At 33.1% G+C, this 23,584-nt stretch overlaps 1 protein-coding gene across 1 annotated transcript; it reads right to left on the reverse strand.

Annotated features, from left to right (window-relative positions):
* Window positions 1–932: 932 nt before the first annotated feature.
* Window positions 933–22,412, reverse strand: Rgs21 (regulator of G protein signaling 21). The gene is made up of 4 exons (XM_047521506.1): window positions 22,402–22,412; window positions 18,167–18,243; window positions 14,303–14,469; window positions 933–1,136 (listed from the first exon to the last, which is right to left on the reverse strand). The coding sequence occupies exons 1-4, from the start codon at window positions 22,410–22,412 to the stop codon at window positions 933–935; spliced, it is 459 nt and encodes a 152-aa protein (XP_047377462.1).
* Window positions 22,413–23,584: the final 1,172 nt, after the last annotated feature.

Here is a 23,584-nt window from a genome sequence, read left to right on the forward strand (position 1 = left end):
CATGCAAGATCTGTTGATCTTTTTATAGCTTCTCATATCAACAGGAAATTATCCATAATTATCATGGGACATTTATATAAATTAACAATTTTAGGAAAACCTTAAAATAAAAAATTTAAAAATTTGAGTTTGTGAATAAGTTCCATAGCTGAATGAGTGAATAGTTACTTAACTCCACAATTGAGTAGATAATGTTGAAATTTTAAAAACTTTTATGGGCTATGCTGTTCATCATAAAAGGATTTATCCATGCTCCTTATTGTACCTTTTTCTTTTATATTCCCATTAAAATAAGAAAATGGATATTCATCACTCTCAAACCCCTTTCCATACAAAAGCCTATGCCATTAAATACATCCAAGGAGTATATTTTGAAAAGCTTTGGCTCCTGGTGCTATTGGACATACATGTTAATTGTGCATATTGTAATTCTTCTTTTTAATTACTTTGAGAGCCACAGAAGTTTAGATGACCATTATATTATATGAAATAGTTTAGAATAGTTGAAAGGAAACAAATTCACAAAATGGAAGTTTGTGTTTTGGTCTAGAATTTTACTTTGTATAGAAGTGAGGCTTTTGAATAATGCAAATAGCATTTAAAATCATGTATATGATGCTTAACAGGTTCCTACTCTGCAAGAGGAAGATAAATAGTTTCTTGAATTTATAATGCCACAAAAATATCCGCTTATGGTTTAAAATCTAATTATTATTATAAATTGTCTCTGTACTCTCCCAATAGGAGATTTTTAAATACCTGATAAAATGACTAAATTCTAAACAAATGGCTTAGGAATTTAAGTGTGGTATATAAAAATATTCTGTTCGAATAAAAAATGCTTTCTAAACCCTAAAAAAAATTGTGTTGTGATTGTACATTTAAAACATTTAGCCTTGAAATATAGTGACTAGTTTATCATTTTACCTTCTTCACAAGAAAGGGAACCACTTTTTATGATTTCCAACCTGTTGGCTATTTACCAGTTTCTTATAAATCTCTGACTTTAGAAATCGAGGAAAGGAATCTTTGGCCATGAGACTGTAGATTAATTTCTGAGCCTCATCAAAGCATTTAGTTGTTGGTTCAGCAATGTTCTTTGAGATGAGTTCCCTGGTACTGAAGTCAATGTTAATCTGTGGAAAATAAGGTTGCATATCATTAGATTAGTTTAATCAAAGAATACATGGTTTGGACAGATGGTAGATACACATATTATTTGAATTTTTTTCCAAGCACAAAACTAATCTGATGCAAAACAGCAGAAAGGTCATGCGTTCATTTTCTGGAATGCAGAACACATGCTTGGTTTAATTATTTTCCTAGCTTAAGAGGGGTGTCACTGACAGGGAACAGAGGTAAAGCCTTATTTTGAGATTAAAAAAAAAAAAAAAAAAAGGAAATGGATACGCAAACAAGACAGTTTATAATTTTAAATTTCTTTTCCTAGTTACCTTTTCTTTTCTAGTACTTTGACCTAAATCCCTAAAATGTACTTTCTGTAGGCAGAACTATAACTAGAATTTAGTAGGTTGAGTTCTTTATTCCCATTCCGCATGGCTCCTCTTGCTGTTCCCCACAACATTGCTTTTCCTTCTTAATTTTTCTTTCTGTTTGAAAAAAAATGGACTAAATAAGCCCCCTTTTCACCAACTCTCATATCTTGCACAGAATGAATATATGTATATATAAAACTGATATATATTAAAAATGTTATATCTATATATCTCTATCTCTATCTCTATCTATTTATTATATACATATATATGTATATACATATACACACACACACACATATATCTTCAGCAAGGATATCTGCAACACACTATTGACCTGCAAATATGTAAAATGCCCCAAACCTTGTGAAGATATTTTCCCAATTCTACACATATTCCAGGATATGTTCTCAAAAGCAGAAAATCTTTTTTATCTAAGGTAGCTAATGTTAACTGAAACTATTCACAAAGTACAGAAGAGATTTGAGATTTGAATGCTAAAATTAAAATCTCCCCAAGGCAGGTTCTTTGTCTTATTTATCATTCCATTTTCTAGCACTTAGCAGAATACCTACCATATAATATGATATCAATAAATATTTTTTGAATAGAATGAAAACTCTTGGGCAAAATGGGGAGATTATTAAAATGCTAAAATTTGGGGGTCTGTTAAAAAAAAGACTATTAAGGCCTGTTTATGCTGCATTGAAATGTGGTTAAAGGAACTGCAAACAATTCCCTCTGTAGCTACTAACTTGCTGTTTGCGATTGAAGAAAGCTGTATAATTTCCTTTCATCTTCAATTTCCATGGTATAAAAAGTAGTAAAAGAACCTATCTATAAAGTATTTCAAAAATTAAGTAAGTACTATTGAAATAGTTAATTGTTCTATAAATAGGAAGAAAGAAAAAAATTAATTGGAAAAGAATCATCCAAAGTTCACTAACTACTCACAGATGTTTTCTTTCTTTAGGGATTTCAGGTACTCACAGATCCCAGAACACACCTGCATTTTTTTTTCTTTAATGCACCGGATAAAGTGTTGAACCTCCCTTAGAGGCCTCAAAACCTAGAATGAATTACCCTTTCTTTATACATGAAGATGAAGCAAGGAAGCGGAAGGCTTGGGATCATTATCAAATCTGTCTTCTAACACATGACCTTGGTGACCTAAGGAGAGTGACCTTGGTATTTCTGAGCCTCTGCTTCCTCATCCTTAATCTATTAAGATTTCATGAATCAAATAGAACTAAGATGAGATAATACATCCATTTATTGATACCACGATATTTATGAGTATTTATTTGAGCAAAATGCTTCCTTTATTTGTGGGCAGAAACCCAGTAACAAAATAAGTAGTAGTATTTTAGATTTAAAGTTGAAGGATAAGAATAAGACAGTCCTCAAAGGATCTGAGGACTAACATTTCTGCAAATGCAGAGTCTTGATGCAAGAAAGAATTTAATTTCTAGAGGGCCACTGTGCCTGGATGGCTGCAGGGTAATGTGGGTAAAGGGAAGTCCTGTGAAGTTCTGTGGTGGGAAGGAGATCCAAGCCAGGTCTTGAATCTGTGCATCTGTGCTTTGGCAAGGTCTCCTTGTTTTTCTACTGCATGCAATAGGAAGACATAAGAGTTTTTCACAGTGAAGTAGGGTAATAACTTATGTAATGAACCTAGTATAGTGCTTCCTGCATAGTGGGAATCAATGAATAGTGGCTATTATCAGGAACTTGTACTCATTTTTAAAACATTTACTGTGGTCTTTTTCATAAGCCTATCTTGTGTTATGGAGATATGGAAAATATGAATATGAATATATTTCTTCATCTAGATACCTTATTTAATTCTTAAACAGAATAATCTGTGATTTAACTTTATATTTCTCCTAGTGATAAATATAGTAACTTAACATTTAGGTGCTCATCAGGGGAATTTATACTGAAAGCAGGACCAACGTGTGCCAGCTACACAGTGATAGCTTATTATTATTATTATTATTATTATTATTATTATTATTATTCTGTTGTCATCAGGACTAACTACTTGCAGTACACCCCCCATTTCCTATTTAAAAAGTTCAAATCTCTGATTTTGGCATTTATGACTTCTACAATGTGGTTCTAATGTATACCTTCATTTTCTTCTATGTGTACCACATATTCCTACCAAACTAGACAAATGCATGTATTTTTCTACTTTTGAACATTTTTTCATACCATCCTAATATAACTGAAAGTCATCCCTTTTCAAGTAATTTTTTTTTTTTTCTTCTAAGACTTAATTCTTATAATACCTACAATGTGAGGTTTACTTGTGGATTTTTGTATATTCCTGACCTCTCAAAGGATTTTTGTGTTACTTATGTTATATTTGCATTTTGTACATTTTTCCTTTCATGCCTCATACAGTAAGGACTCAATAAATATATGCTGTACAAATCAGGTGAATAAATTATTCACATTTGTTTTGTTTAACATAATTTTAAAATTTAAAACAGAACTATTCATTTCAATGTAATAATACTATTATTATTGAACTATATTCAACTTGAACTTCTCATTTACTCCTTTCATTTTTCTGATATGCCTGTTTTCCTACCAAGGAACTACAGGTGTCAGTCATTGATAGTTAAGTAATGAGAAGATACTTTCCCAGGAGATAATCAGTGGTTTTAGGAAGATATGTCTTGGCATTCAGCTTAATTTCAGTGACAAAACATCACACCCACATGTTTAGATAAATGTCATTATTTTTCTCCAAGTTGTTCAAGCTGGAAACATAGGAATCATCTCTGACACTGCTTTTTACCCTGCTCTCTTATCAAGTGTGTGTATAAGGTGTTTAAAATTGTACCTTTCATATTGAAATATCAGTGATATTTTGCATATCAATCTTATTTCTCCTTAGGCCTTTGTAACTAACCTCTTTCCTAAACTATTAAATTTATCATTTCTCTGATACCTCTTTTTACAACATCTTCCCCTTCTAAACATTGTTGACAGTATTGCTATATTAATTTCACCAAAATATTACTTTTGTCATATGACTATTCAGTTATTATTTTCGGTGACATAAATTGTAAGTATTTTATTCTAGCTTTGGGATTGTTCACACCCTACCTCAGCGTGTTTCCAAACTAACTCCTACTTGTTCATACTGGTCCCCATCAAGCTGCTCTACTCTGTTCAAAGTGAATCTTTCACCTGAAACTCTGGTTCATATTCATTCACCATCTAAATTCCCTCCCACCTCAACTGTGCAAAATTTCCTCCTCCAAATGACTTATCTTGAGTTGAATATCCTCTAAGAAGCCTTTCTTGATCACAGAAGAAAAGACATTATAATTTTTGTGTCATTATATGTAATTTTGATTTTAAAATCTTAAGAAATTTTATTTCTTGCTTAAACTGATTTGGATACAAAAGCTTCTGTTAAAGTTAAGTATTTAATTTAATTTTCACAGAAAGAAAACTTGTCACTACAAAGGCAATTCAATAGTTCTCAGGATGGATTCAGCCTGTCTTTTGTTTATTACTGTTCCTTTGCTTCTTTTACTCTCCTCTTATTCTCCACATCCCTCAAATATGTGAGCAGAGCAGATATTCATTCCTCATGTTCTGTCCCAACCCTTTTCCTTCTAGTTTTTCTACTTGTTTTGTGTTTACTGACTCTTTTTTCTTTGATAGCAAAATATTTTGAACGATGGCATTAATTCTAAAACAACCACAAGGATATCTAGAGATTATCTTAATCGTAAGATAATAAGTTTCAAAAGTTTAATATTAGTACTGATGTGCTATCTTCGCCTGGCTACCTTATATTAAATATATCCCACGTGTGACTATAAAATGATTCAAAAGATCATCACCATTTTTTGGGAAAAAAAATCTAACATATCTTACATATCTGAAAACTGGTCATTTTATTTATACTCTTCCTTGAGTTTGTTCATTTGGTATGTTAATTGAGTAGGTGCTTAGTAACAGTGCTAGGATCTGAAGATATAAAGATGATTAATATGGAACATCAATCAAGAAGACTGATTTTGAAAAAGCAACCAAAAGAAAAAAAAATGCTTTCTGGAAGAAAAGTTTTCCAAAGGAAATGAGACTTTAAACTGACCTTTGAAATATTGTGAATAGGAAATATTTAACAGAGGATTTGCTCATGAGATAGTGAGCTAAAAGAAGCCTGGTGGGTTTTGAGGAGAGGAAAGGCAAGAGTCAGGAGAAGAATGGACGTTCCAGGTACTATAGGACCTTACAGGTCTTGTTAAGAAATTGTGTCCTTACCTGAGGGCATTGAGGAGAATTGTAAATATGGAAATAATGTAAGCACACGTTTTTTTAAAAAATTCACTGGCTTCCAAGTGGTAGAACAACAGGTAGGTTTGGATATAAGGAAGAAATATTCGGAAACTATTTCGGACAGGTGGACCACTGAGGGTACATTGGGGGCTGGTCATGTGGCCAGACTGACCAGAGGGTATGCACTGTACACATGCTCAGAAAGCAGAAAGGATGGGAATTGATATTGAACACTTATGAGCTGGGGCAAGGGAGAACATCTTTAAGGAGGGTTGGATTTTAGAAATATTCTGAAGAATGATAGGGCTGATAGATTGGATATGGGGTAGGAGAAAAATATCAACTGAGGCAGAATAATGGCAGAACAGTTTCCATTAATGAAGATGAAGATTTGGGTAGAAAAAGAGCTTTGAACAGAAAATCAGAAATCAGTTTTCAATTTGTGGCAAGTTTGAGGTGGCCTGTAAAGTCATAAGATTGGAAAAGATGACTGAGACACTGAGTGTAAACAGAAAAGGAATGAGGACTATCTCTGTTCATTACAGTGCCTGTCAGCTGATGAGTAGGAACAGCAGAAGAAATAAAGAGAGTCAGTAAGGGAGGAAATCCAGTCCAAGAAGTCAATCAAAGATATTTCCATTAAAGGAATGATAAATTTAGTCAAATACTCCTTCTAAGTCAATTCTGATAACTTATGGAATTGGACCCTTTCTTCTTGACTCCATGAAATTTCAGTAATGGGGGGAAAAGTGAAAAGTCAGGATACTGATATCTATCTATCTATCTATCTATCTATCATCTACTTACCTATCTGTCTATCCCTCTGCCGCATGTCTGTGAACTGAGTCCCTAACTTTGCACTCATCTCAAATGTGAGGTTTGGTTCAGTTCAGCTACAATGTATTTGGATAAATTTCTACCTCAAACAGTAAGAGATGAGATTATGAGCCTGGAACGTGCTGAAGATGGAAACTATCAGGAGGTGATCCTCTGACTTTCTCAGGCAGACTTCCCCACTGATGAATCTAAGGCTTCCCTGACCTGCTTGGGAGCTATGGAGATCCTAAAACGTTGCTGAACTTCTCAGAGCATTGGCTGAAGGTCAAATCAATTAATAAAGTTATATATATATTTACATTCACATATATGCACATATAAATATGGGTGTAAAAAGATGTTTGTATTCTGTTTGGATACTCTTTAGTTTCAAGGACTTTGAGAAACACGATATTGTATTAGTTTCTTTTTCAAAAGGGCATGAATTATCCTAGATATCTGAGACCACCACACTGCCATCTCAGAAAATAAGACACAGGTTTGTGATTCTTATGAAATGACAGCTGAGATGTCATCACAGCCATTTAGAGGCTTTTATATCCTGTCAGTTTTGAAAAGGCCTTGACACAGCTGACGTTGACAACAATCCATTGCATTAAAATGACTGCCGTCTGAATGACGTTTGTGGTAGTTGTTTAAAAACAATTTTATTATAAAGATCCAGAATAATTTAATACTCATGTGGTTTTGTTAACTGAAAGTTATGCAAGCCAAACTCCTTTCTTCTATACCAGCTTCTTAGAATTCTTCTAGCTTTCAACAAAATATTTTTGCAGGAGGAATACATTTTAAAGTGTACCTGTTGACTCTCCTGTGACCCTAAACTGTGCTTTATATATTTTTACATAATTTGAATGAAAAGTTCTCAATTGTGCTCCCAGATTCAAATTAGATAGTCTTTCCTCATTTAGAATGTATAGTGTAGCAGGAGACGATCATTATGCAAAAGATGTGTGCATGCATAAGTAAAACGCCTCACAAAGATGGAGCAGGCAGCATCTTAGACCTCATTCATAACAGAGCTGAAAAATTGCTATTCAAATTAAAGCCATCTATAATCATGTTTTTGGTTACCTAATTCTATTTAATCACCACTAACGCTTCTAGTATTACTTCATTTTTGACATCATCAAAGGCAAATGAATGTCCTAAAATATATTCTTCAAGGTGGCTATTAAAGTTGAAAATAGCAGTTTGCAACATTTAGAATAAATTCATCCCTGCACAAGAACTGTATCAGTTTGTTATCATTGGCTTGGGCAACAGAAATAGATGACCCTAGCTGGAAGGTAGTGCTAATAACTAAAATTGGGCAAGAGAAATGAAAGAAAGATAATTCCAAAGCACCTTGATTAATTAGACAAGTAGTCAAAGCAAAGATGGGGAATGAATAGAAACCAGATGCCTCTTCAATTTCTATGGCAATAAAGGAGATGACATGTATAAAATCATAAAGTATACAGATTGCTAAAAATAGACATACAAAAGCTACTTGCTGGAGCAGCTGAAAGGGAATGGATTCACTGATATCCTTCACCAACCCCAACCAGCCCAAGGCCTGGTGACCCAGAGACATAGGGATGTTTAAAGAACACGAGCTTTTTGGTTTTGACTTGAAATGTAGAAATCATTTTTGGAAGAACAAATGAGATTGTAGATTATTAGAAGAAATATTCCTGACACTTGTTTTCTTCTAATGCTTGAATCTCGGCTTCACAGTCTAAGAAGTTATAACACATTAGAGTGTGATAAGAGGAAGAAGGCTTCTTACAGAGAGGTAGATTCTATGTGACTTGATAATTTTAGGCTTCTGCCTCTAACATAAACCTCAAGGGGTCCTGGCTATGTCATTAACATGTGAAAATAAGTAGTAGATCTAGGGAAATGAATTTGAAACCAAAAAGCATGAACAGCAGATCTCCTTCCCAGTGGATCCTAATGACTGCAGGGCTTATCACTTTATCCCTAAAGTTCAGTTCATTTTTCACCCGCAACATGTAGATGATTGTGATACTGTCCTAAGATACTGAATGTGATAATGAAATGAGATAGTCCATGTAAAAGCACTATGCAGGTATTACAGTTTTTAGTTCTGTTTTTCTTTCTCTTCCTCCTTCTTTCCCTCCCTCTTCTTTCCCCCTCTTTCCTTTCTCTCTCTCTCTCTCTCTCTCTCTGTCTTTTAAAGAGATTCCTTTATTTTAAAATTGAATCAATAAGAATGCAAAATATTGGGATCCAGAAGGTATGGCTGACTCAGTTTACACTCTGTTACCCAATACTTAGCTTCTTTCACAACTGGGCTTGTCTTTGGGGTACTGGCTAGTCCTTTGCTAAATTTCTGTTAAGGTTTACTAATTACTTCTGAGGTACATTTCTTGATCTCCTAGACTTTAATTTTTCTGTCACAAATGCAACCTCACTTTGTATGTTCCTATCACAATGCTCCTGAAAGTTTGTTGTAATATTTATTTATTTATTAGGTACCAGGGATTAACCCCAGGGGCACTTAACCACTGAGTCACGTCCCAGCCCTTTTTAGTTTTTATTTTGAGACAGGGTCTCACCAAGTTGCCTAGACAGCCTCACTAAGTGACTGAGGCTGATTTTGAACTTGAAATCCTCCTATCTTAGCCTCCCAAGTTGCTGGATTATAGGCATGGGCCAATGCACCCAGCATCATTTTTATTTTTTTAAAACTGGAATCTTCCCAACTAGATGGTCAGCGACCCTGACCATCTTTTATCTCAACTCTACCAGCATAGTACTTAGGAGATAATAGACAATCCACTATTCATTAATAAACAATTTAGAAACTGAAAAATAAGCAAAATTGTTATGTCTAGAGAGGATTCCAGAGTCGAGCATGAATGGGGAGTTAGCAGTGACTCGTGGAATAGAGAGTCTCTGAAGAACTTGAACACACTAAGGAAGTGAGTGACATTTAAAAATGCAAAGGAAAAATATGAAAACGAAATAGAGAATATGAATTGGCATTACCAGTAAAAGCAAGAAATGTTACTTGGCGCTAATTTTTATAGACTTCTCTCAACCAACAATTCAAATACCTATTTCTTCCTTCAAGACTCAGTTTCAAAACTAACTTTATTTAAAGTAAAGAGTTCATCTCAATATCCTGTCTTACTGTTCCATCATTATATCCTTCCCAGATATAAGACAATCTTATTCTTTTTTTGCATTTAATCATTTGTGTCTTTGCCATTTTCCTAGTTCTAAAAATTTTATTTTTTAACCCAATTAAATCAAAGTTTCTTCTGCAGCTATTCATAATTTCTACTTATTTTCTTACGTTTCCTTATTGAGAGCTTCCTAGTAAAACCAGTGCATTATGCTTATGTATTTGTTATTTGTTTTTCTGCCTAGACTGAGCTTCCCTTTCATGGAGAGATTTCTATCAGAAGGAAGTGAATAATAGTTATAGAATAAGCCTTTATTGATGGTAAATAAAATATTAAACCATAAATAACATTGTACCTCATTAAAAATTAAAGAAGTCAGACACTAGTATTAAAAAGTGTCCTATGCAGATCCATTAGGCTATCTTCTTTATGACCACTATTTCTTCTTTGTTTTATGAGTTATTATGTACTCATATTTAATACATTTTCAAATTAAACATTTTATACTACTTTTTGACTTGAGAAATTACCAATGTAGTTGTTCCTAGTTGGTGATAATATGAAGATAAATTTATAGATACATATTATTTTGGTGCTGGGATTGAACCCAGGGCCTGAACCTGCTAAGTACTTGCTCTGCCACTAAGATATGCCCCCAACCCCTGAATTTATATAATTTTGAAACATTGCAAAATGTTATTATTTGATACTTTTTCCTAATCACACAGAATAACAATCAATATTAATTATTTTCTTTTTAATGACATTTTTCATCCTTTATGACCAATTTTCTTTTTACTCTAAAGGAATAAGGATATAAAAATATGTCCATGTCTTATATGAACATAAAGATATTATTTAAAATTTTCTAAGTAAACCTTTTCTCAAAACTAATACTAATTTCCAAATCTTATGATATTAGTGCTCTAAACTGAAGGAAGAATGAGTATAAGTTTAAGAGTTCTATTCTACTTCAAAAATTCCAGGTTCTTACTGTGCACAGAGGAGGGACACTTTAAAAAATATATTGTTTAGTTAACAATTTTCTTATCTTCTAGTCAATTAGTCAAAATAACTGGGTCACAGTAGTTTTTTTCCTGCAGAATTTTCTCCTGAACCCAACCAGTTACAGTTGACTGAGTTACTTTTTTTTCTTCCTTTTTTCTGAACCTGTTTTGTTGACATGTTTTTATAATATGTTTACATTTATACTTTTATGAAGTCATTTAAAGGTACTTGTCTTCAAATGATCATAGAAGTTAGCTAATGGCTGCTTTCATGTCTATAAATTTCAATAGTGCATATAGGGATTTCAAAGACACAAGGGATTACATTTTCTTAAAAACTGTTCTGCTTGATATAAACCCCAAACTCATTCTCCTATTTTTATTTCTCATCTCTTCTACGTGAATGGGTTTGTACACTTTTTTTAATGAGGAAACTGAGGCTCAGGGAGATGAAAGAGCCTTACACAAGATTATGTGCAAGTGAGGTGTCATGATTCGAACCCAGGTCTAGGCATTGTGAAACTTCAGAATTTCTGTCATATCATAAAAACTTCCTAATGTAGAAACAAGAGAGAAGGTCATACTCTGAAGGAGAGGCCATAAAATATAGTGAAATTATTAGCTTCTTTCATAGAGACCTGAAAGTTCAATTTTGTCTTCAGTCTCTGCCTATGAGGACAAAAATTGACAACCATAAATAACCTCAGTTTATAAAAAGGGGACATTTAGTAAGTTTAGTATAGTCCAATTGCAAACTGTCTCATTATAATCAGTTGAAAATTAAGCTATGCTAGCAATTTTATAGATAAGGCAATAAAGATACAAGAAGTTAAAAAGGAAGGTATATGAAATTTAATAGACATTTGGATAACTGTCATAGTTCTTTGTTTTAGGATTTTCAACTGAGGAAATTGGTTATAATTTTGATTTTTTTATAAGAATAAGCTATGCAGTAATTGAATATTGAAAATGGAGAATATTTTACATAAATTTCATCTTAAATTAATATTCTACTTATGAAAATCGTTGTACTTTCCAATCTTCATAACAGATAGATCATCTAATCATGTCAAGTCAGCCTATTAGATAAATCTAGAATATTTGCCAGCATGTCCTTATCTTCACTGTTGGCTGTCTACCCAGCTAACCTCATCCCCACTTCTCTGCTTGGGTTAGCAATATCAAAATACTTGTAATTTCTGGAAAATTCTAGGGTGATTTTTACCTCAGTTCTTAACCAGTATACTCTCGGTCTGAAATATGCTTTCTTCATTTGCTCTCTTCACAAAACATGATTTGTTTTTCATGACCTTTCTTTTTCATGTGTGAACCATGCTGTACATCTGTCCTTCAACTCTCCAGGTAAACTTAATCACTCTTTTCCTTGTGCTAAGAATGAATATTAAATGTGATTTTATTATCACATATTCTATTGTATATTTGTCTGGTCTTATGATATGTCAATCTCTCCTATTCTGTGACTTCTTTGTGGGGACAAACAATCAAAAAATCGGTTTAATGAATGAGCACATTAACAACTATATTTGACAGATAACTGATGGATGGTAGGAAAATACCTCAAAGACTTCAACTGGTATAAAACATAGCAAGCAATGCCCTTTAATAATTTGAGTTAGACACAATGAATAGTAAATAATAGGAAAGAGAATAGTTATATGTGTATTTGTGTTCATGTGTGTGTATATAAAGACATAATTTGTTTCCAATGAATTTTGTCACATCTGACAGTATATGTTTAGAGATTCTTCGATTTATTACTTGAAAAGAAGCTGTAAATTTAATTATATTTTATTTACTTGAAATTAATTAAATGGGTAAAGTATAAAAAGCTATAAAAATTTATGTCCTAAAATAATAACTATATAACTATGCTATTTAGTTAAATTATTACTGTGTGCATTTACTTTGGAAGGAAAGGTTAGGAAAATAAACAAAATGATTTCTTATATATTATAACTTTGAATTCACCTGCAATAAAAAGACTACATTTTTTATTAGAAGGTTTTTCATACACAATGTTTGACAATGCTTTTCCAAAGCAACAATTGTTAATTAGATGGATTAGTAAAGAAGAAAAAATGACTTTCCAACTGATATCACAATATAGGATATCTTCAGGGCTGATTTCCGAGCCTTTTAGGGAACGGTGAATTAATCAACTTGACAAATCATACATACTACATTTTCAATTTTCCCGAATTATTTATTGATTTTTAGATGGTGACTTGGAAATGAATGTTGAAATAACTCAGCAGGAGTTAAAGTTCCTTTTCCTCCATGAATTGCTGGCCATGTTTCAGTGGTTCATGTGTTTGTTAATGATACACTGGACCAATACAGTCTGCAGTAAGTAATGTTCATCTTAAACTTGAACTACTGATAGGGTAACTTTATGTCCCAGATTTTATGAAGGTATTTGCATTTCATCTTCTCTACCCTTTGTCCCCATAAGAGTACAACCATCCTTCTGAGTATTTAGAATCTGAGAATTTTACCTCTGAGTATAAGAATCTGAATATTTTAGATTTGAATCTGAGAATTTTATCCTCTGAGTATAAGATAAGAATCTGAGTATTTTACCTCTGTTGGAAAGATGACTGATCTGAGTTTATGTGCGGTGCTTGTAGTTCAACATAGCTTCCTGTTTGCTTGCTACTTATGCTTTCAATCTTTTTGCTTATATGATCTCTTTGGCAAGGGATCTAAAGAAATTTTAAAATACAAATTGCTTAGCTTTTTCAGTTAAGATGAAAAGAGTATCTGGAAATGTTTGATCATAGTATTGGTTCTGGAAATTAAGTCAAATATAAATAGGTTGTTCCCCACATAAAATGCTTTTGGGGGCCTATTTTCAGAGGTATCTAGGTTTCTCTCTGATTTTTAAGCAGCCCAGGTAGGTCCTGATCATTGGTTACAATGCCTCATACTTCTGAGTTTCACCATCAAAGAAATATAAGTAAACAACCCTTCCATTTGATAGTAAGACAGAATTACGTGCCATAAAGTGGACTTCTAAGGTATTAAAAATGAAAAACTTTTTTTACTGTTGGTTAGTGGGCGATTTTTAACTTTTTAACAAAGTACTCAAAGTGTTATACCACATTGGCCTTTTTAACTCCATGGTTCTCAAAAGGAAAAAAGAAACTGCCCTGGAAATCCAACAGCTTTTTAAAATGGGATATTTGTCATGTTGACTTCAGCTGTTTAATTTGAGATCTCTGACACTATTTTTCAAAATCCTGTGTGTGGTGCCATGGAGATAGAAATGTTGGTCAAATCTTATTTATACATAGTAAGTAGGTTTCGAGAAATGTTAGCTGAGTCCTTGAAAGACAGGATCATCTTTAGGAACTTCCTTTGGTATCTACTGACATTTTCTGTATGAATACATAGCAATGATTTGATTACCCTTTAGAAGGATTAAACTAATCTACTTCTAATTGGCAGCAGATTTGTTAGGGGATGAATCTTCATTGTCCTGAAGCATGTCACTCACCTCTTTAGGGGCATCAGCTACAATGAATTCAGAATAAATCATCTTGGCTTTGGAAGCAATTTTTTCTGCACTTTCCGTTTTCTTGAAGTCTTCACAGGCAAGCCAGAACTCAACGTTTTCTTCACTAAACTCTGATTTTAGAAATGTTCGAAAAGCATCTAGACCAGCTATAAAATATATAAGAACTTTTGAATAATATCATATGTAGCAGTAAGATGACCAAAGTGAGTACATTGTATTGAGCATCTATTGAGTATTCAAAGGCAAGTGTTATCATCCCATTTAATATAACATTTGTACATTTCACTTTCTAACTTTAGAAAAATTATTTTGTATAAGTAATCATAAACATAAAATATTCTTAATCTATATTCCTTAAATTAATTCCCCTAACAAAATATGTACTTTCTTTTTCTAGATATGAAAAAAGAAGAGTTAATGAGAAGGTCTTAATGGTTACTTTATAAGATACCCCATAAACTTTGTTTTTTAAACACACTCCACTAAGTTTAGACCAAGTCAATGCTGTTATTCTAACTTCAGAGTAAGAATGACTGTGTTGCTGTGAATTGATGAGGAAACACAATTTGAGAGTAAGATATTAAATTGTGTTGGTTTGGGCTTAAAGCAAACAAAGGAGGCAATGCTGGTCCTTCATTAGTGTGGGAAGAATAGATTGGACAAATATCTTTAAACCAAGAAGGTAACTAGTAAGGTATTTTGTGCGAATGTTTCTTCTTCTGTTTATTTGGTGACTGATAATTTTAATTCTGTGAGGCAAATGGTGGGGTTCTCTGCTGTTGCCTCAAGTATACTACTGATGTCTCCCAATCTCCCTCTTGGTATCTGTGGATGATGATGATACCTTCCAGGTATCCCCCTGTGCATGTATTCCTTTGGCAACTTTAACTAAGGACTGCAAATGGGCCCATTTATTTGCAGGTTCATTTTCTTCAACTTTGCTAGTATATGCATTTAAAAAATTAATAACTATAGTCAGGGCTTCTGATCTGTTATCCCTACATGTCTTCCCCCAACTCCCACCACCTTCTCTTATCTCCAGGAAAGTTTACACCCTTATTCCTTGCTCCTATAGATAGTTAAGTTGGGAAAACCTTGTTAGACCCTTACTTCTCTGCTTTTCTCATCAAAATGTGCCCCGAAATATATCCAGAGCTCATTTGAGAAGGTAAATCTTCTTAAATGTTTTAGGGCTGAGTACAGTTAAGAGTGCTACCAGTGAACAGGTTAGAAAGATCTCATTCGGAGCCCCTCTATTGATCAGACTGTTAGTGTGTTAAAAAGTCATGTTATTCAGTATCACACAGTTTGCATTCTTCTGAGGATGATAGCTGTTTCTAAGTGAGGATTTATAACTCTCTGAGGAGGAAAATGTACATAAGAGCTTTTGCCACTCAAAGGACTTTGCCTTCCAAAACATTGGTGGTTTTCTCCTCCACCTGTCAGGAAGACCCCTTTGCATGTGCACCAAGCAACTTTTCCCTGCCTGCAGACTGAGAGAGTTCATCAAGTTCCAACATAGGGAAGAACTTTGTGAAGAATTGGGGATAGGAAAAGTTTACCAGAGAAAATAACTATATAATGAAAAAAGTTAATGGAAAGGGGACTGTGTCAGTTTTTTATAGGTTGCTGCCAGTAGGAAGCTAAAAGGAAGTTTAGCAATAGAGAACAGAAAATATTTTTTTCTGGAGCAATATTAAATGTCTAACATCACTGAATTAAAAATAGATTTAACATTTAAAAATATTTGAAAGAATGTTGAAATAAAAAAGTCATTGCAAAAGTTTCCAGATACCAATTAAAATTCTCAGTAGAAATATTGGAGAGTGTGGATGTCATTAATAAGTGAGCACTATATGAAAATTCAATTAACTACACATTTCTTGCACTTAAAAATATATCCAAGAAGCTTCTATGACAAAAACTTAGGTTATAAAAATCTTAGTAACACTCAATTAGAATTTTCTCTGATTATGGTCCAAACAATGATGCATTTGAGAGATCCAAACAGGATCTAGGCTGAAAGTATTTTTATATAAAGAATAAAGTCTACTTTAATATTACTGAAAGAATATTGAGGATTCATGCCTAGCAGTATTTTATATGTGCATCATTAAGGCAGATGAATCTTTCTTCTTACGAGGATTACCTAAAGGCATCCCTTTAGATGAGAGATGGGAAGTTAGAGATCAAGGAACTATTATTATTTTCTCCTATTCTCTGATTTTAATGAAGGGCTACTCTGAACTAACAATGTGTGCTTTCTTCCTTTCAAGGCTTGGTTTAGCACAAAGTAGAACAAAATAAGCAACTTAAGTAACTAAAATGTGCTATTTATCTCTGTCTTGGACATGATACTTACATGACCTACTTTCCCCTTCTGTACATAGAATTTGAATGCTCAAAAGATGCCAAATGATTTTGGAATATATATGTACAATTAAAATCATTACCTGAGAGCACTCTACAGGGTGGATTGGTGGGTGTTAAACGGAATAGGTCAACAATAAGGAGAGAAAACTATAGTAAGGAAGGAATATGCTCAGTCCATCCCCAGTCCATGCACAGTAGACTTTCAGGTTGACAAAAACAGGGAACTTGATGAGTTCTTTAGCCATTTAAAGTATTAAGAGCCTGTATAGTTTGCTGTTTCTCTGGTATTATAAAAGCAAAATCAAATCATGAAAATTTGAACTTTTTGCATGAACTATGAAATCCCAGGAGGTATGCAGATGGAAGCTCAAAGCTCTCCTTGCCTTTGGTCTGTGGTGCTATTGTGTAGAATCCCTGCCTGCAGCCTGCTGAGCAAGTCACAACTAGTAGAGACACTTTGACGAGGTTTTTAGCAAACTTAATCTGTCACATTCATTATACACATAAGGAAAGAAGCACACTAGTTGAAACTTTTAAAAATGCAATTCATATCCATAGCATCTTTAATATGTCTTTAGTTGGATTCTGGGAGTTGATTATTTTATATTATTTTAGGGTTTAATTATTTAAGGATGATAAATTTGGAATTTCTAAATTCATCTAATTCAATCTAACATATATGAATAAATAGTGTGAAGAATTTATTCAGTTTTTTCATGTTTTGAACTTTTCTGATACTTTGGTTGTTTTACTTAGTTTATAATGGAAATATCATTTGATTGATACAAACAATACATCATTACAATATTTTCTGTATATGTCTCTGTAGTATCATTTTTCTTCCCTGGGATGAGATAGACTGCTGCAAAGCTGATTGTTTATAACATAATGGAAGTTGTAGATACCTTTGTGATTATTTTGTATGTTAACTATTTCATTTCAACAACTAGGACATCTTATTACTGACCAAAATTACCTTAGTAAACCTCTTGTTAAATATAAACAAATATTCACACATATACATATTAACACACACACATTTAAATGTTTTTGTATTTACTAAAAATAACAGTTAAAATATGTATTTTAAAGCAACTTTATTTTAGCTAAAAATAAAGTGATTTATTTAAGTTTTCCAGTTTTTGATAGTTGGCATGTTTTTTTTTTTTTCATTTGTCCCAAAGATAGACACTTATTCTATACATCAATTGCTGGTGAGCTGAAGAAGTGGGAAACTTCTCATTTGTTTTTTGGAATTTTCCTTTTGTTTTAATGCATAGAATTGCTATAAACTTATTTTAGACCCAAGCAAATTCCTTTTGGACTTTGACTTTGGGCCTTTGAATTTATGTCACTTTTAGAAGCTTTATGTTTCAAAGGTTGATCGTATTTTATGCCTGCCATTTTCAGAATTTAATGATTTACATTTGATTATTGTATTTTCTAAGCCTATTATTAGTAGGATCTTACCTTGGTTGGCTAAAAGTGTGTCCATATTTTCAGACCACGCCATTGCTTCTGTGGTTGGTGACCTGTAGAAACAGCATCTACCCTTGACAATAGCATTGTGATCTTTTTCTTCTATAAACTATAGTAATATTTGAGGTATATGTATTTGTTGCACTACATTATTTAAATGAGTTTTATGCCATTAATCAAAGAGCAAAAAATCATATGTTTCCACAGTGGACAGCTATAGCAACCTGAGATGGGATGTACTTTGACATCAACAAATTGTTTACTAATCTATTAATTTGTAAATTCTTATTTCTTAAAAAGGTACCAGAGCAATATTGGTTTTGTGGACTAATAGTGAATTTCTTCTTAATTATGATCGTAAATGTATGTGGCGTTACTCTGCTCTGTTCATGAAAATTTCTTGTGATAAAAATGATGAATGAACTACTTCCTAAGTTTTCACAGTATACAAAACTATCCATTTAATGATTATGTGTCTTAAAAAACTTCAGAAAAGTTTTAAGATTTTCTAACATCTGATGATCTTAAAAATGTTTGAACATAGTATTTCCAAAATATTTACCCCATACTGAGTAAGACTTTATTTCTCTTTTGACTTATACTTCTAGTTCCAGATTGATTTATTTAAATCTAGGAATCTGTCAGGACAGAGTAATGTCTTTTCCAAGGCAGTAAAAAATTTATAGACTTAAGTCTTCTGAGGAAGGTATACTTTGGGGGATGTGATGTTGAAATAATAAATTAGGTTTAAGATATAAACTTTCTGAGATGCAAATGCATCATGAATCATTCCCCTTAATAAACAAAGATTCTGAAAAAATAAGCCTCATCCACAGAAAACATCTGATGGCCAGAAAAATAAACAAATGTTGAATTATGTGGCTGTGATTTGAAAATGACTTAGTTATGGAAAGGAATGATCTAATTTAAAATTTATATTAAAATGATTGACAAAATAGAAATAGTCTTGTATCTTGTCATCCTTATAAAGCTGCATTTGCACATGAAAGTGACAATCTTAAATACGGTTGTGTAAAGTGATTCCTATGCTTTTATAGCCTATCACTTATAATTTGCTGCAGTTTTATAATTTTTGTGAGGATTGACTGTGTTCCCTTCTGTTATTGCAGTATTAGTTGAATTTTCAGAAAATAGGGGAGGACACATAGAATAATGTGACTGGGAATTCATTTTTCTCTCTTTTATTACTTACATTTCCTGTCTCAAAATTTCCTTCCCCAGTTATGGATCAGTGACTTTTCTTTCTCTCTTGGCTTACTAAATTCTAAGGACACAAGATTATCTGGGAAACCATTTTGAAATAGTGGTGTTTTCACTGGAATGGAAATTTTGAAAGTTTTATATTGTTCAGTTCCCACCTTCTATAAATGGGGGATGAGACTAAATCCGTGATTTAGTTTTACATTGAAGAGCTTTTGTGCATTATATAATCTGTTACTTGAATAAACTGTTACATTTCATATGTCTCAAAATATGAGGTTTTATAGGCATTCTAAAATCAAATGGTCACTTGGAATGTACATGTTTAAAACGTATTTAAAAAGCAGACAAATTTGGTGATTAGCCCGGGTATTCAAATGTAAAGCAATCAGTTCCTATGGAATGTATGCTAATGCAGAGAGTAGAGCTGAGCCTGTCCACACAGTACATCTGTTTTGAAAGGGGAGCAAACTTCTAGGGAAAACACTGAGAAACAGAATCTAAGCAAATTCATTCAAGGATGAACATCTACTTCCCCATTTGTATGTAGTTCTCTGATGACAGAACTAAATGCTATTTATAGCGCTGGGAACAGTGTGCCTGGTCTGAGACATGCTGTTGAACATATTAACAAACTGGCCCCAAATATGGCAGGTATTAAACCTTCAAAGGAAGAAGGGCAATGGCTTTCAAGATATTGGAAACTATAGTGATAAAAAGATTATTGAAAGGTAGTTAATTGTATTAGCTTTCAAAGACCTAGCATGATCTGGGTGAGGAGGATGAAAAATGATCTGAAAGCATCCCTGTGGAGGAACAGGACGTGATGGGCCTCACTAAACCCTCACTAAAGCCTGGGTGAGGTAGAGAGAGAGGGGACAACATCTAATAGAGAAGGCCTTGAGAAAGGTAGGTCCTGTAGGGAGAGCCAGGTGTTAAAAGAACAGTCCACAAAGACCTTTGTGGATGTAAAGTAGTCTTTTGTAAAATGGAAGTGTTCAAATAAATGGTAGCCCTTCTTATTGTCTTAATTAATGTAGTGAAAACAGAAAGAAGAAAACAAAATCTGGGCGCTAGTAAAGAACTGAAGACAAAAGGAAAACATGTTGTGAGCTGCAGAGCTTTACTGAAACATTACAGATGTTCTATAGATACACATATGGAACCTTATAGGTAACAGAGTTAGAGCTGCTAGGAAATTCTAGTGCTAACTGAGGTCCACACCATGCTTACGTTGCTGTGAAGGGTTACCCCTGCAGCTGTGCAACAATGCCTAGCATACCCTCAGATTATTTGCTAACCTACTCCTCATCCCAAAAGTTCAGTTTTTAATATCTGATAGGCTGAAAGTGTTGGAGGTAATACAGCCTTTACTTTTTAGAAATTAGTTGACATATAACTATTTTAAGGAATAATCCTTATTTATTGTCATTTAATTTTTAAAAGTTTCAGATTTCTTGTATATTTATCATTATGTGGAAGAGCAAATTATTGGTCTCTGAACAAATTGAAAGGCTTTTTAATAGCACTAAATTGCACAATGATCTATTGAATGTTTACAAGGTACACTTTATTGTGCTGGTTCATCACATACTTTACCTAATTTTATTTTGAAAATAAAATTTTATTCCCACATTATTTGTGAGTAAAAAGGCTCAGAAAAGCTGGTAACTGGAACATATCCCACAGATAATGGGAAGGTAGAATTTAATGGAGTGTGTACTTATCACCCTAAATTTTCACCCTTCTTCCTAAAATGACTGTGTAAATAGATATATGCTTGTTCCTTATTTATGTTTTGAAACATGTGATAAATACCTTGAAAGTGATTTTCCTGCAATAGAATTTCGTTATACTTCATACAGGTGTTTGTTCTAAATAATAGTTAAATTGTGATAATTGATTACTCAATAACAAATTTTCACAAGATATTCTTAAGCTTGTTCATTGTCAAATAAAAATGGAACATTTCTTAGGTTAGATGTGAATGAGAAATATGATTTTGTGTTTCAAACAATGCAACTTAGAAATGTCAGGAAAGAAACCTATTGAATAAAAATGAGAGGAAAGAGAAGGTGGCTGGTTTAAAACTGTACTGCCTTGGTTGATGTTCTTTTCCCTTGATGTGTGTTACCTAAAACAAATAGACAGTGTATCATTTATTTTTCTTTTTATTTTAATTATAGTTATAACTTTAAGAGAGGTTTTGTGAGTGCTTGCATGTTGCTTGTTTCCCCTAAAATTCTGATGCATAATCAGAGTAACTTTTTGTGTGTGTATGATTTGCCATGAAAATTCACTTTGTATTATGGAACCAAAATTGCACTTAGTATTTCATGGGGTTTTGGCTGATTTCCTTTCTGTTTTCTTCATTAAGCAAGTGCCATCAAGGCCAGCAGTACCCATATTATATGTCCAGAGAAGAGCCAGACCAGATGGGAACTGCGTGAAAGCTACCAGTTATCTTGCTAATTGTGCCAGCTAGAACCAGTTGTATTGCATTAAAAATGTGGAATCCAACAACTTAGCTGTTCACACTCAATTAGCAGTGTGCTGGAGAATGGAAAATTCAAGCAAGGAGTCCATGTGCCCCGGGAAGTGACAGCTGCTTCCTTACCCAGCATTTAATATCCATGTAAAAGTTTCTCCGTAAGCGTTGTGATAATGAATAATTTTTGCAAGGATCATATACATGACATGTCTCTAACTCATCTCATAATCTTGAAAATCATCCTACAGAGAGGCTCAGTGTCTTTCTCCACTTTATAACCTTTCTTTATCCAGGAATCATGAAGTTAACTGTAAAGTAAGCCATGCATTGTTGACATATTTCAGAAAAGAAGAAGAAATCAACAGAGAAAAGAAAAAAATAAATAAATCAGGAGGTAAGGCAACAAATAGCATATTTATCATAAGTGAAGGAAAGCAAGCATCTAGACCAATGAATACTCAGTGTTTCATTTTTACATCTTCTGAGATAGAAATAGCTTTAAACGGCAACTCACTTCACTGGCATTTTTTCGTCCACTGTCTGACTGTCACAGATGATGCCGAATTTCTGTTTCTGACTGATCTTCAAGCTGAAGGTAATGTGACAGCAGGAACATCACAATTAGTATGCAAATACCTGTCCCCTGGGTTATAAACTGGCATTCTTTAAATCATGCTATACTCAGTTTTTTTTTTTCATTTTGCTAACTTTTCACTGGTCAAAACAAACTTCTAAGTAACACATAACTCTGAATCAATGTGACATTTCTCTGAGTCTGGCATAACAAATAGATATTCCATTTGAAAATTTAATTACTGAAGTTCACATGAACTCATTTATAAGACAGCTATTGTTGACACGAAATTCAGTGAATGTGAATATCAAAATATATATTTAATATATATGCCTTTACTATTCACCTTTAGGTTTTTAATTTGTCTGAAGAATCATTTTTTTTCTTTGATTTTTTTGGAAGTGGGAAGAAGATTGTACTTCTAATATACTCAAACAACTACAATAAATATGTAAGTATTTAAATCATTTTATATATGGGCTAAAATGTTCTATATTTAGTACTATACTTTTCTCTGAAACGTGTGCAGTTTTTCTTATATAATCACATTTATTTCTCTATTACTTTTTACCATGAATCTCATGCAATTTTATGCCAATCTTTCTTCATGCAATGATGTTTAAAATAATAATAATATATTTATTAAAAGCAAGACCATATACTGGTATTTTTAATTGTAGTCAATGCTTCATATCCCCATGCTTTGTCAAGCTTTTATCTCAATGTGATAGAGTTCTTTGGTTGTAAAATTCTACTACCATATATCTATGAACCCCATTGTAAATTAAACATTCCTGAAAGACTGATGATTTTCAGGATGAAAAAAAGAACTCAGAATGTATCAGAAAGCCAGCTTTTCCCTGACTTAGTATTAAATCTTCTCCATTTAGTTGCTTTGTGGAAATCCCTAGTCTGGGAATGACCCTGGGACTATTGAGACTGACCGAAGAAGAGATGACCTAAAAAGTCAGTGTATTGTTAAGAAAGGATATCATCAATGAGATTGATTTGTTTTGTTAATTCAAGCACCATTAAGTAATGTTCTTATGATATGCAAAAACCAAATCATTAAACATATTTTGACTTTGTTTGCTGAGGGGAGATAATGAAGAACTCTATAACA

Source organism: Sciurus carolinensis, chromosome 12 (genome assembly GCF_902686445.1).
Source record: "Sciurus carolinensis chromosome 12, mSciCar1.2, whole genome shotgun sequence".
NCBI classification, from domain to species: Eukaryota; Metazoa; Chordata; class Mammalia; order Rodentia; family Sciuridae; genus Sciurus; species Sciurus carolinensis.